The sequence below is a fragment of the Ranitomeya imitator genome, chromosome 7, assembly GCF_032444005.1.
Source record: "Ranitomeya imitator isolate aRanImi1 chromosome 7, aRanImi1.pri, whole genome shotgun sequence".
NCBI lineage: Eukaryota > Metazoa > Chordata > Amphibia > Anura > Dendrobatidae > Ranitomeya > Ranitomeya imitator.
The window spans coordinates 222,680,744-222,694,758 of record NC_091288.1 but is presented as its reverse complement, the minus strand read 5'-3'; the positions used below and the strand labels follow the sequence as shown (position 1 = coordinate 222,694,758).

Genomic DNA, 14,015 nt, shown 5'->3' with positions numbered 1-14,015 from the left:
ATCGATGACCTATTTAGTTGCAAATTAAAGTTCATTTATTCATATATATATGTATATATAATAATAAGGGAGACTCCAGTGCTGCAATGCTAACCACTGAGCCACCGTGCTGCCCTTTATATATTTATCTATTTCTGGATGTGTCTCCCCAATTACCCTGAAATATGTGTAACACTCTGAGGTCTCCTAGAACTGCATCAACCCCTCTCAAGTTCTTTAATACAAATACATATATAGCTATGGGTGAAGAGATAATAATAAGTGATGAGCGAATATACTCGTTACTCGAGATTTCTCAAGCATGCTCGGGGGTCCTCTGAGTATTTTTTAGTGTTCGGAGATTTAGTTTTCATCACCGCAGCTGAATGATTTCCATCTGTTAGCCAGTTTGATTACATGTGTGGACTCCATAGCAACCAAGCAACCCCCGCATGTACTTATGGTGGCTAACAGCCGTAAGTCATGCAGCTGAGTCAACAAAAACTAAATCTCCGAGCAGTCACAAATACTCGGAGACCACCCAAGCGTGGTCGGGAAAACCCGAGCAACAAGTATACTTGCAAATCACTAACTGAGACTCCTGTAACATTACATAAAAGACACCAAGTCTGCTGTTTATACATCACATAGGAGACACCGAGACTGCGGTATATACATCACATAGGAGACACCGAGACTGCTGTATATACATCACATGAGACACAGACTGCTATATATACTGTACATCTCAGGATATACTGAATCTACTGTCCTCCTTTGCCTCTGCGCAGTGTATTAGTGGGGTGTAAATGGAGGGAATAATGTAATATATGCCACATTGCTTGTCTCAGAGCAGGGTGATGTAGCCTCTGACAACGTCGGCTTGAGTCAGTGTTCTGCTCAGTCCACCTCCTCCACCACCGACATAACATGTATTGTTGTACATAGTGGAATTTCCAGTCTGCCAATTACATCTTTCTTTTTTCCCCCTTCATTAACATTGAGCCTTGTGTACTCAGAAGGCATGGTACCGGAGCCCCCATACAAAGTATGTTGTCTGATGCTGAGTAGATATCCCTCTCCTCTAAACTGACCATGTCATGCTCATCAACAGTCAGGGCAATAACCCCTTTCTCCTCCCTTCTTTCCACACCAACCTCTTTCCCATGCTCCTTCTCAGTCTTGATGCCTCTCCAATTCCACATGGTCAGATTTGGGTGACCTTTTACACCTGACTGTACCTGATATGATTTGGACTATCCCGTGCCCCTCTCATACACCCCCCACTCTTTAATGGTATCTTTTATTGTTACAACTCTTAGTGACAATGTACATTTTCCTAATATGTTACATGAATGTTTTTGATCCCTACTTTGCTTGAACATGCAAATTGCCTCTTCAAAGAGGAAGAGGACTAGAACTCTAGCGCCACCTATTGGAAGCAGCGATCCTAAAAGTCAATATCAACATTTTATCGAGCCCTGAAATATGACTTAGGATAAAGCCAAACCAGAATCCAGACACAGTATTTGGGGGTTTTGCCTCTCATCAGTACAAAGCATGAGATCTGATTTGGTTATATGTGAGGCTTCTGAGTCTAAGTCTAACATTTCTCCTTGTGGAGAGTGACATGCCTGGCACACCAGTGTAAGGAGGCTTATAGGCCATGCAATGCTCTTCTGGGAATTTAAATATGCAAATTGCCTCTTCATAAGGGAAGTGGACAGAAATTCTATTGCCATCTATTGTAAGTAGCGATACTAAAAGACAACATCGACCCTTTAATGAGCCTACTTTGCTTAGTAATTTGTAATTATTTAGTTTTTCTAGGAACATTTTACTCTATAATTTGCTAATTCTTTGAAAACTTAATAAAATGAATTAAAAAATGTCTGAATGTCTGGCTCATCAGTTTCAGTTTCTTACATGACCTACACATTTTAGCAAGCAAACACCTTTTTTTACTTCCTTTCTCTTTTCTAGTGTTATCTTTAAAGTATCGCTTCACTACCCGGTACTTGAGTGTCCAGATACTCCTGTACATCATCTTCAGCCTCTCTAACAGCAATAAGATTATGATCGTTCTCTTCCAATACCTTTTTAATTGTTTGTGTATCTCCTGAGAATCTTATTACAAATACGATATGTCTTAGGATCCAACTAAATATAGGAGATATTCGTCTGTGTAACACTGCCACACATTAATTCCTTCTAGTGGTTTCCCATAAGCAAAAGGTTTCTCCCACTTAGTCATAAGCAGGTTCATGCAGCTGGCCATGATTTTCGTCCCCATTGCGGTACCTATTTTTTTTAGGTAGCATTGCATCTCCCATCTCTCAACATAATCTCCACTGTGTGTAGACTGTGAATGGAATATGTTTTTAGTTGATTGGATCCACCTGGCCTCCACCTAAAATGAGGAGACATTGTAGTTTGTACATGTAATTGTCTGCTCACTTGTGCTATCGATGCACGGGATACTCAATCCACACGTTCCTCTGCTTCTCCAGACTTCCATATTACAATCCAGCCCCAGTCCATATTGGATGTCGTCCACACAAACCTCTCCGCGTGGTGGTAGCTGCTCTTCAGAACTATTCTCAGTCCTGTTCACATTGGTAGAAGTGCAGGGGGGTTGTGGAGAATGTGCCGCGGGTGTTGGGGATGGGAGACGCCTCTATCATCAGTACTATTTATTTATTATAGTAACATAGTAACATAATTATCAAGGCCGAAAAAAACCATTTGTCCATCCAGTTCAGCCTATATTCCGTCACAGATCTACGTCCTTCTAAAGAACCTAATAACTGTAAGATACAATATTGTTACGCTCCAGGAAGACATCCAGGCCTCTCTTGAACCCCTTGGCTGAGTTCGCCATCGCCACCTCGTCAGGCGAGGAATTCCAGATTCTCACTGCCCTAACAGTAAAGAATAGTCTTCTATATTGATGGGAAAACCTTCTCTTCTCCAGACGCAGAGAATGCCCCCTTGTGACCGTCACCTTCCTTGGTATAAACAGATCGTCAGCGAGATATTTGTATTGTCCCCTTATATACTTATACATAGTTATTAGATTGCCCCTCAGTCGTCTTTTTTCTAGACTAAATAATCCTAATTTCGCTAATCTCTCTGGGTATTGTAGTTCCCCCATCCCCTTTATTAATTTTGTTGCCCTCCTTTGTACTTGCTCTAGTTCCATTATATCCTTCCTGAGCACCGGTGCCCATAACTGGACACAGTACTCCATGTGCGGTCTAACCAGGGATTTGTACAGAGGCAGTATAATGCTCTCATCATGTGTATCCAGACCTTTTTTAATACACCCCTTGATCCTGTTTGCCTTGGCAGCAGCTGCCTGGCACTGCCTGGTCCAGGTAAGTTTATCATTAACTAGGATCCCCAAGTCCTTCTCCCTGTCAGATTTACCCAGAGGTTTCCCGTTCAGTGTGTAATGGTGATATTGATTCCTTCTTCCCATGTGTATAACCTTACATTTATCATTGTTAAACCACATCTGCCACCTTTGGGCCCAAGTTTCCAACTTCTCCAGATCCATCTGTAGCAGAATACTATCTTCTCTTGTATTAACTGCTTTACATAGTTTTGTATCATCTGCAAATATCGATATTTTACTGTGTAAACCTTCTACCAGATCATTAATGAATATGTTGAAGAGAACAGGTCCCAATACTGACCCCTGCGGTACCCCACTGGTCACAGCGACCCAGTTAGAGACTATACCATTTATAACCACCCTCTGCTTTCTATCACTAAGCCAGTTACTAACCCATTTACACACATTTCCCACCAGAACCAGCATTCTCATTGTGTGTACCTTTGCTTATATAGCGCTATCTTATTCTACAGCACTTTACATTCATCATCATCCCAGCCTCTATGGAGGAACAAGGGGCGGTCATCACTAAGTGGGCACTGCACCAGCAGGAAGCATTCTGGACCCCGTGTAATTAGAACTGTGTCCGTCTAACATGGCTTCTATCACTCCGCCTGGATTGTGCAGTGAATGATATGTATTATTGCCCAGGCAGAGTAGGGTTAATGCTATATCAGGTGCAATTAAATCTCTGCATACTTCCCCTTTGTACTTTGGACAGAAGCTTTCTAGGACTTGGAATTTTCTTATTTTCTTCAGGTTTCCTGCAGTGCGGGATCTACAAGAAAGACGTTACTGACAACCACGGAAGATCCGGCTGCAAATACAGCAAAAAGAGCGACTCCTGTGTCCTCACTCCGACCACCGAGACAGACATGAAGTCCATAAAGGTCAGTGACCACCAGAATTAATTACCTAAAAAAGCAAAGCGGAACATCACAGACCTCAGAGAAGATCAGGGAGGAAAATGGGGAACTTTTTACCTTGTCCTAAGAATAAAAAAACATTTTCAGATGCAGAGACTAAGAAAATAGATGAACCAACTCCTCAACCAGTTAAACAAACTGATGAGAATCCACCAACAGGGTCACAAACCGAGAAGAAGCCCCAGACAGGAGCCAGTACACCATCAGAGTCACAAACGGAAATGAAGCCCCCGACAGGAACCAGTACACCATCAGAGTCACAAGCAGAGATGAAGCCCCAGACAGGAACCAGTACACCATCAGAGCCACAAAAGGAGATTAAACCCCAGACAGGAACCAGTACACCATCAGAGTCACACACGGGGATGAAGCCCCAGACAGGAACCAGTACACCACCAGAGTCACAAGCGGAGATGAAGCCCCAGACAGGAACCAGTACATCATCAGAGTCACAAGCGGAGATGAAGCCCCAGACAGGAACCAGTACACCATCAGAGTCACAAGCGGAGATGAAGCCCCAAACAGGAGCCAGTACACCATCAGAGTCACCAATGGAGGTGAAGCCCCAGACAGGAACCAGTACACCATCAGAGTCACACACGGGGATGAAGCCCCAGACAGGAACCAGTACACCACCAGAGTCACAAGCGGAGATGAAGCCCCAGACAGGAACCAGTACATCATCAGAGTCACAAGCGGAGATGAAGCCCCAGACAGGAACCAGTACACCATCAGAGTCACAAGCGGAGATGAAGCCCCAGACAGGAACCAGTACACCATCAGAGTCACAAACGGAGATGAAGCCAAAGACAGGAACCAGTCCATCATCAGAGTCACAAACAGAGATGAAGCCCCAGACAGGAACCAGTACACCATCAGAGTCACAAATGGAAATGAAGCCCCAGACAGGAACTAGTACACCATCAGAGCCACAAATGGAGATGAAGCCCCAGACAGGAACCAGTACACCATCAGAGTCATACACGGAGATGAAGCCCCAGACAGGAACCAGTACACCATCAGAGTCGCAAACGGAGATGAAGCCCCAGACAGGAACCAGTACACCATCAGAGTCACAAATGGAGATGAAGCCCCAGACAGGAACCAGTACACCATCAGAGTCACAAATGGAGATGAAGCCCCAGACAGGAGCCAGTACACCATCAGAGTCACAAATGGAGATGAAGCCCCAGACAGGAACTAGTACACCATCAGAGTCACAAATGGAGATGAAGCCCCAGACAGGAGCCAGTACACCATCAGAGTCACAAATGGAGATGAAGCCCCAGACAGGAACTAGTACACCATCAGAGTCACAAATGGAGATGAAGCCCCAGACAGGAGCCAGTACACCATCAGAGTCACAAATGGAGATGAAGCCCCAGACAGGAGCCACGTCACCAACAAAGACACAAACTGATCATAAGCCAGAAGCAGATTCAAATGTATCATCAGAGTCAAAAATTGAGAAGAAACCACATATAGAATCCAATGTATCATCAGAAGCACAAACCGAGACAAAGCCACAGATGGAAAAATCAGCATCACAAGACCAAGGACATACACAAAATAATAGAAAGATAGAAACAAGTCCAAGGTAGGTGTAAAAAGTATTAAATTGTCCAGACCAAGTGGCTTTTTAGACATTTTTTAATTGCATCTCAACATTTACTCATTCAAAAGTTCAGGCAGCTAAACAAAATAGCTCATATACTGTTGTATAAACCGGGACAACTTCTCAAACTTACTGTATATACATGAAGACACAAAAGAGCACAGTAAGACCAAAAACAATCTAATGCAAAAAAACACAGTAATAAGCAAGTGCTAGTAAAAAGATGGAAAAAAACAGGGTATTTGGTTGATACAGTTGATACGGGATATAGGAGATGAGCTGGTGCTGTAATAAAAGGGGTTTGGTCTCATGTCTGATCACATGTCCTTATATCAGTGATATCATCACCAGGGGGAGGGGCTGACAACCTCTCACATACCATTTACAGACTGGTTGTCAGCAGTAATAGATGGGACATCTATACTATATGGTGCATATATATATATATATATATATATATATATATATATATATATATATACACATACACACAGAGTTGTGTGAAAAAGTGTTCACTCCACTCCTGGTCTCCTATTCTTGTTTGTCACACTTAAATGTTTCTGATAACCAAACAAATGTAAATATTAGAGAAAGATAACACAATAATCACAAAATGCAGTCTATAAATGAAGGTCTTTATTATTAAGGGAAAAAGAAATCCAAACCTACAGGGCCCTGTGTGAAAAAGTGATTGCCCCCTAAACCTTAGAACTGGTTGGGCCCTTACCAGCAACAACTGCAATTGAGTATTTGTGATAACTGGCAATGAGTCTTGACAATGCTCTGGACGAATTTTGGCCTCTCATCTTTGCAGAATTGTTGTAATTCAGCCACATTGCAGGGTTTCCAAGCATGAGCCGCCTTTTTAAGCATCTCAGTCCAATTAAGGTCAGGATTTTGACTAGGCCACTCCAAAGTCTTAATTTTGTTTTCATTAGCCATTCAGAGGTGGACTTGCTGGTGTGTCTTGGATCATTGTCCTCCTGCATAACCCAAGTGTGCTTCAGACTGAGTTTACGATCAGATGGCCGCACATTCTCCTTCAGGGCTTTTTGGTAAACAGCAAAATGCATGGCTCCATTTCCCACAGCAAGTCTTCCAGGTCCTGAAGCAGCAAAACAGCCCCAGACCACACTACCACCACCATATTTTACTGTTGGTATGATGTTCCTTTTCTAAAATGCTGTGTTACTTCTACGCCAGATGTAATGGGACATACACCTTCTAAAAAGTTAAACTTTTGTCATGTCGGTCCTCAGAGAATTCTCCCAAAAGTCTTGGGGATCATCAAGAATTTTTCTGACAAAACTGAGACGAGCCTTCATGCTCTTATTGCTCAGCAGTGGTTTTCATCTTAGAACATTTTTGCCCAGTCTCTTTCTTATGGTAGAGTCATGAACATTGACCTTAACTGAGAAAAGTGAGGACTGCAGGTCTTTGGATGTTCTTTAGGTTTTTCATGACCTCTTGGATGAGCAGTTGCTGCGCTCTTGGGGTAATTTTGGTCAGCCGTCCACTCCTGGGAAGGTTCACCACTGTTCCATGCTTTCACTATTTGTGGATAATGGCTCTCATTGTTTTTTGCTGCAGTCCAAAAGCTTTAGGAATGGCTTTATGACCTTTTCCAGACTGACAGATCTCAATTACTTTGTTTCTCACTTGTTCCAGAATTTCTTTGGATCGCGGTATGATGTCCAGCTTTTGAGGATCTTTTGTCAGGCAGGTCCTATTTCAGTGACTTCTTGATTGAGTACAGGTATGGCAATAATCAGGCCTGCGTGTAATAAACCACACTTAATTTAGTTTTAGTGGGAGGGCAATCACTTTTTCACACAAGATCCTGTAAGTTGGGATTTCTTTTTCCCTTAATAATAGAGACTTTCATTTATAAACTACATTTTGTGTTTTCTTGTGTTATCTTTGCCTAATATTCACATTTGTTTGCTGATCTTAAAGATTTAAGTGTGACAAACAAGCTAAAGAATAGGAAATCAGGAAGGGGGCAAACACTTTTTCACACAACTGTGTAGATATATGTATAGTCTCACTGAAGTGTATGAGGAAGTTATTGGAGTTTTCTGAGTTATTTGCTCGTTATCGTGTTGGGTAATTCTCAGGTTGGACATTTCCGTAAAGCTCTCAGCACAAAGTACAGTCCAGGATGGATTAGTTTATGTCAGTGTTGGAATGTTATATGTGATGTGAGATACTGAGGACGTGTTCACGTAGTGTCCGTTCTTTGGGGTTCTGCATATTGGGGGGCTTGTTATTATGGTCACATCCACCTGAGGCTGATGATAGAGGGTGATGGCAATTATAGGAAGCCACAGAAAGCTGCTGTCTGGTTGTGGGACCATGGAAGCAAGGGTGGGATTCAGCCGGTTCTTACTGATTCGGGGGAACCGGTTGTTCAAATCACAGCCGGTTCGCCGATCCCACAAGTATCAGCGCCTGAATCCGGTACTGACGAGCTGGGGCCCTGAAATGTACTGCAGTGCACAATGCATCGGCTTCCTACACTGCAATCGATAAAACAGCTGCCAGCCTATCATTCATATGGGCTTGGCCCTCCCTGGATAGAAGCTGCTAGTCCCAGGCCTCGGTCATCGTCTGCTCACTCCGATGACACTTCCGGAGCCGCCCGGGTTGTATCACTGTGAGCTCCTCATCCTCCTGTCACCAATGATCGCAATAAAGTGCGACAATTGCTATTAATTCGTGCCACATAGTATATATAGCATGCACACAGCAGTGCCACACAGTGTGCATGGGATCTTATTGCATCCTTATCTCCCCCATGACCCCACCCAACTTCCTCCTTAGACAGGTCCAAGATATAACCAATATATAAATGATATATGAATGGCATTACTGCTCTAGAAAATAGGAAAAATTGATAAAACTTAGCGCACAAGTTGGCCAATTCATGTGTACCTGGCTACTCTTAGTAAGCACCTGTTCACACCTGGTTTCTGTTTGGAAGTGGCTGTCAGTCTTTTGATATCTGTACACAAAGGTCCTGGATATAAGCAATCAAACAGATGCCGGATTTGTGCACCTGTCACTTCCCGAGCTAATCGGGCCACACTGGAGATCACTAGTCAGGCAGCAGCAGACCTGTCGACACTCCTGACACTTGTCAAAGGCTTCCACTATGGGGAAAACCCCATGGGAGCTCAAGATGTGAAATCTCCTGGTCGTGCTCTGTATATCCCAACATCTCTCATAAGCTAGAACTTCTAGAAGGTTCCTCTCTGGACCCAGAGAGGCAGCGGATGGGTGGGGTATGTACGAGTGCACGCTGGTGCCTCTTGCACTCCTCTCTTTTAGAAGCTTTCCAGGAAGTTGGCCGACAAGGACAGTCATCCAGGAGTCATCCCTGCATTAGTACAGTTCTATATAACCCTACTCTTCATGGTGGGCAGTGAGTGCGTTCCTTCGTTACACTCCCCCTGGTGAACAAGGCTACACGGCTCAGTAGGTGCCTCTGTGGTTGGACCCCGCACTCCATAGTCTTCAGTCTGCCCCTCTTAATGGGGCATATAATAATATTCATAGTGCGGATTGTTCTGTTCATGACCTTAACGTCGCTAGAGATGAAACTACTGCAATATTCACCGTAGATCTGTGAATGATAACGGAGCACCAGCTGAACCCAAAGAGCCCCCTAATAATAAGGGCAATGCAGGTCACCAAATAATAGCATGTCAGCACCCCATACCGCAAGCTCCATGACTTCTCCATTGTATTTCCAGATGTGGGACAGCAGCAACCGAAACTGTCATGATTTACCATAATAATTATAATAAAAAGAGCAAAGTTGATATAATGGGATCCACTGACCCCAAATACATGTGGTGCAGTATAACCCAACCAGGGTTCACAAAAACTCTTGGGCTCCTGCTGTGATGTCCCCAGAATGTGACAGCATGAACCCTGGTCAGGTTCGTGCCCTCGTCTCAGTCATTCATTTGTAAACCACCTGATGAGGGAGCCGCTGTGCTCTGAAAGCTGCAAATATCATTCATCTGGTTAGAGAATAAAGGGATCACTCCTAGAAGGAAGGAAAACCGATCTCCTCCTGGTCAGAGATGATTAATGGGGCCATGATGGGATCTAGAGCTGGACCAGAAATGCAGAATGTGGCGCTCGCCTCTGGCCATCAGCCACTTATACAATGTGGTGCCAACAAGGATATGAGAGCGAGAAAGAGCGAATGACATTAACAAGGTGCAAAGTACAAAGTACAGAATGGCGCGGAATCTACAAACCCCAGAAAGAATGCAGGAAGCTTAGTGTCTATTGTCTCTCAGGGAAGGACTGATTGTAAACACCAGCCTGGGACAAGTACAAAGCAGGAAGCACAAAACACACAGGACACAGCAGAAAACACAAAGGAGAAAGCAGAAACCCAACATCACAAAGCACAAAACACACACAGCAACACACAGCAGAAAAAACAAAGCACCAAACACACAGCACAAAATACACAGGACAGCACAAAGCACAGAACACAAAGCACAAAACACAAAGCACGGAACATAAAGCACAAAACACACAGGACACTGCACAAAACAAAAAGCAGAAACCAGAAACCCCACATGACAAAGCACAAACACACACAGCAACACACAGCACAAAACACAAAGCACAAAACACACAGCACAAAACACAAAGGAGAAATCAGAAACCCCACATCACAAAGCGCAAAACACACACAGCACCACACAGCACAAAACACAAAGCACCAAACACACAGCAAAAAATACAAAGGACAGCACAAAGCACCGAACACAAAGCACAAAACACAAAGCACAGAACACAAAGCACAAAACACAAAGCACAGAACACAAAGCACAAAACACAAAGCACAGAACACAAAGCACAAAAGACAAAGGACACAGCAGAAAACACAGCACAAAGGACACAGCACAAAACAAAGCACAAATAACAAAGCACAAAACACACAGCAACACACACAGCACAAAGCACAAAACAGAGAACAAAACACAAAGCACAATCCACTCAGCACAAAACACAAAGCACAAAACACCAAGGACACAGCACAAAACAAAGCACAAATAACAAAGCACAAACCACAAAGCACAAAACACACACAGCAGCACACACAGCACAAAGCACAAAACACACAGGACAGCACAAAGCACAGAACATAAAGCACAAAATACAAAGCACAAAACACAAAGGACACAGCACAAATAACAAAGCACAAAGCCCAAAATACACACAGCAACACACACAGTACAAAGCTCAAAAAACAAAGCACAAAAGACACAGCACAAAGAACAAAAGGCACAGCAGAAAACACAGCACAAAGCACAAAACACACAGCACCAAACACAAAACACATAGCGCAAAGAACAAAAGACACAGCACAAAACAAAACACAGCACAAAGCACAAAACACACAGCACCAAACACAAAACACAGCACAAAGAACAAAAGACACAGCACAAAACAAAACACACAGCAAAAAACACAAAACCCAAAGCACAAAACACACAGAACAAAACACAGCACAAATCAAAAGACAAAACACACAGCACAAAACACAAAATGAAATCCACCAAATTTTAAAAAAATAAAACTCATGAAATCGGCCTCAGCTCAGTCAAGAGGCATGGCCATTAACTGGAAGGATGAACACCTGAGACAACCGACGCCTCCCAGTCTCAGATTGGATAGTCAAGATGTCAATCAACATATTGACAGCTCAGCACGCCCCTGTACCAGATTGTACGGCCGAGCTGCCAGTAACCACCTCCCAGACACACTGAGGGGTGGAACCGTGACACATATGTTAAATGAGTTTTCCCACAAGCAAAGTTAATTTGAATCAAAATTTTGACCACAAACCACCAATCACTGATATCACTCCAATGGTACAGTACTAGATCTGCAGAACATTTGTTGCCACCTTCATTGAGCAAAACATTCCCAAAGGAACACAGCAGGAATAACACAATGTAATGGGTCTCATAGTATGTAATAGCACAGTATGATAGTGGCATGCCAATAAGGCACTACCAGAGACCACCGTAATTCAAAGCTGACACATAGCACACATATGAACCTGTAGGTATCTTAGCCCCAGGGTTTAGGTGGCATCAGTCCTTTATCTTGGTTACAGGGTGGGGAACCTTTTCACAAGTGTGAGAGTAATGGTGCTGCTCAGAGGATCTAATCTCTCCATGATGGGTGTGCTCCTCTCTCAGAGCGGTGATCTTCTCAGTGGAGAAGGACGATGATATGAAGAGTCTGGAGAATTGGACGAGAAACATCATCCCTGACTGCCAACTCATCAATCCAACTACTATCGAAGACTGGAAATCGGTGGTGGAGGACTCCGCCATAGTCATAGTCTACACCACTTCATCCTCTTATGAAAGATTCATGGAGAAGATGGGAGAGTACATGGATCACTGGAAAGGTTGGGATTAGGACAATTCTGTGCTTAGGAAATTCTGTGCTTCTTTCCTCTCATTCTGATGTTCATCTTGTCCAGGATATGAGAAAGTGATTGTGGTGGTCGGAGACATCCAGACATCAGAGAATGAGGTGAGATCGGAGTGGGATGGTGGCCGCTGTCCTCAGTGGGAACTGCACTTATTCACAAAGACAGAGCTGCAGTGGATTCGCGAAGACCCCCGAATGCAGGAAATGTCGAGTAAGATACAGAAGATCAGGGACATTGTACTTAGAGGTGAGTGAAGGACATCATTGTATGGGGAGAAATGGAGACGCCTTGTTGTTGGCTTCTGCTCTCGTGATGTGATGGTGACTGGGGTGGGGAGACCTGGCCTTGAAGCTTGAACCTGGGAATGGTGGCATTCTATATTTCTCACTTTTCTTTTGTCTCATTGACACTTATATGATGTTGTCCTTGGTCCATCTTATTCATAGACGATGTTCCTCTCTCGCTTTCTCTAATTTCCAGATTACCAGGAGGACATAACGTTAAAGGGAAAACAGAAGTTCCATGTGAAACTTGTTTCTATGTCAGATAACCTCAAGAACCAGAAAAAAGTAGGTTTACTGCACATTATACTGTATATCCTGCAGTTGTTACCTACTGCGCTCAATGCCATGCAGCGGCTGCAAAAGCAAATGCAATGCTAAGGTGCAAGAAATCCTGGGAACCCAAAAATAATTTACAAGACCTGCAACTATAGAAAGTGCCGTGTGGTATTATGTATGTATGGAGACGGCTCCATCAGACAGGGAAGGATTCTTTATACAGTAGTAAGAGCAGTTACACTACAGAATACCAGGCAAAAAGAGACAAGTTTCATATAAGTAAATGAAGATAATGGCAGTCCAGAAAGGTGGTGCTCTAACACAGTCCTATCTCTTATAATACATCTTATAATACATTATAATACACCCAAGAAGAGGTGCGAAACCGGCTAAATAAGATTAAAATAGATAAATCTCCGGGTCCGGATGGCATACACCCACGAGTACTAAGAGAACTAAGTAATGTAATAGATAAACCATTATTTCTTATTTTTAGGGACTCTATAGCGACAGGGTCTGTTCCGCAGGATTGGCGCATAGCAAATGTGGTGCCAATATTCAAAAAGGGCTCTAAAAGTGATCCTGGAAATTATAGGCCAGTAAGTCTAACCTCTATTGTTGGTAAAATATTTGAAGGGTTTCTGAGGGATGTTATTCTGGATTATCTCAATGAGAATAACTGTTTAACTCCATATCAGCATGGGTTTATGAGAAATCGCTCCTGTCAAACCAATCTAATCAGTTTTTATGAAGAGGTAAGCTATAGGCTGGACCACGGTGAGTCATTGGACGTGGTATATCTCGATTTTTCCAAAGCGTTTGATACCGTGCCGCACAAGAGGTTGGTACACAAAATGAGAATGCTTGGTCTGGGGGAAAATGTGTGTAAATGGGTTAGTAACTGGCTTAGTGATAGAAAGCAGAGGGTGGTTATAAATGGTATAGTCTCTAACTGGGTCGCTGTGACCAGTGGGGTACCGCAGGGGTCAGTATTGGGACCTGTTCTCTTCAACATATTCATTAATGATCTGGTAGAAGGTTTACACAGTAAAATATCGAT

At 43.3% G+C, this 14,015-nt stretch overlaps 1 protein-coding gene across 2 annotated transcripts in view; it reads left to right on the top strand.

Annotated features, from left to right (window-relative positions):
* The first annotated feature begins 4,125 nt into the window (after nucleotides 1-4,125).
* Nucleotides 4,126-14,015, top strand: part of LOC138645677 (uncharacterized) — a 29,320-nt gene continuing 19,430 nt past the window's right edge. The window contains exons 1-4 of one of the 2 annotated variants that reach the window (XM_069735139.1): nucleotides 4,126-5,899; nucleotides 12,154-12,368; nucleotides 12,444-12,641; nucleotides 12,876-12,964. In XM_069735139.1, the coding sequence (XP_069591240.1) occupies nucleotides 4,344-5,899; nucleotides 12,154-12,368; nucleotides 12,444-12,641; nucleotides 12,876-12,964 (2,058 nt within the window). In that variant the 5' untranslated portion in view covers nucleotides 4,126-4,343. The remainder of the gene's footprint in view (nucleotides 5,900-12,153; nucleotides 12,369-12,443; nucleotides 12,642-12,875; nucleotides 12,965-14,015) is intronic. The other variant, XM_069735138.1, reaches the window with a different exon arrangement.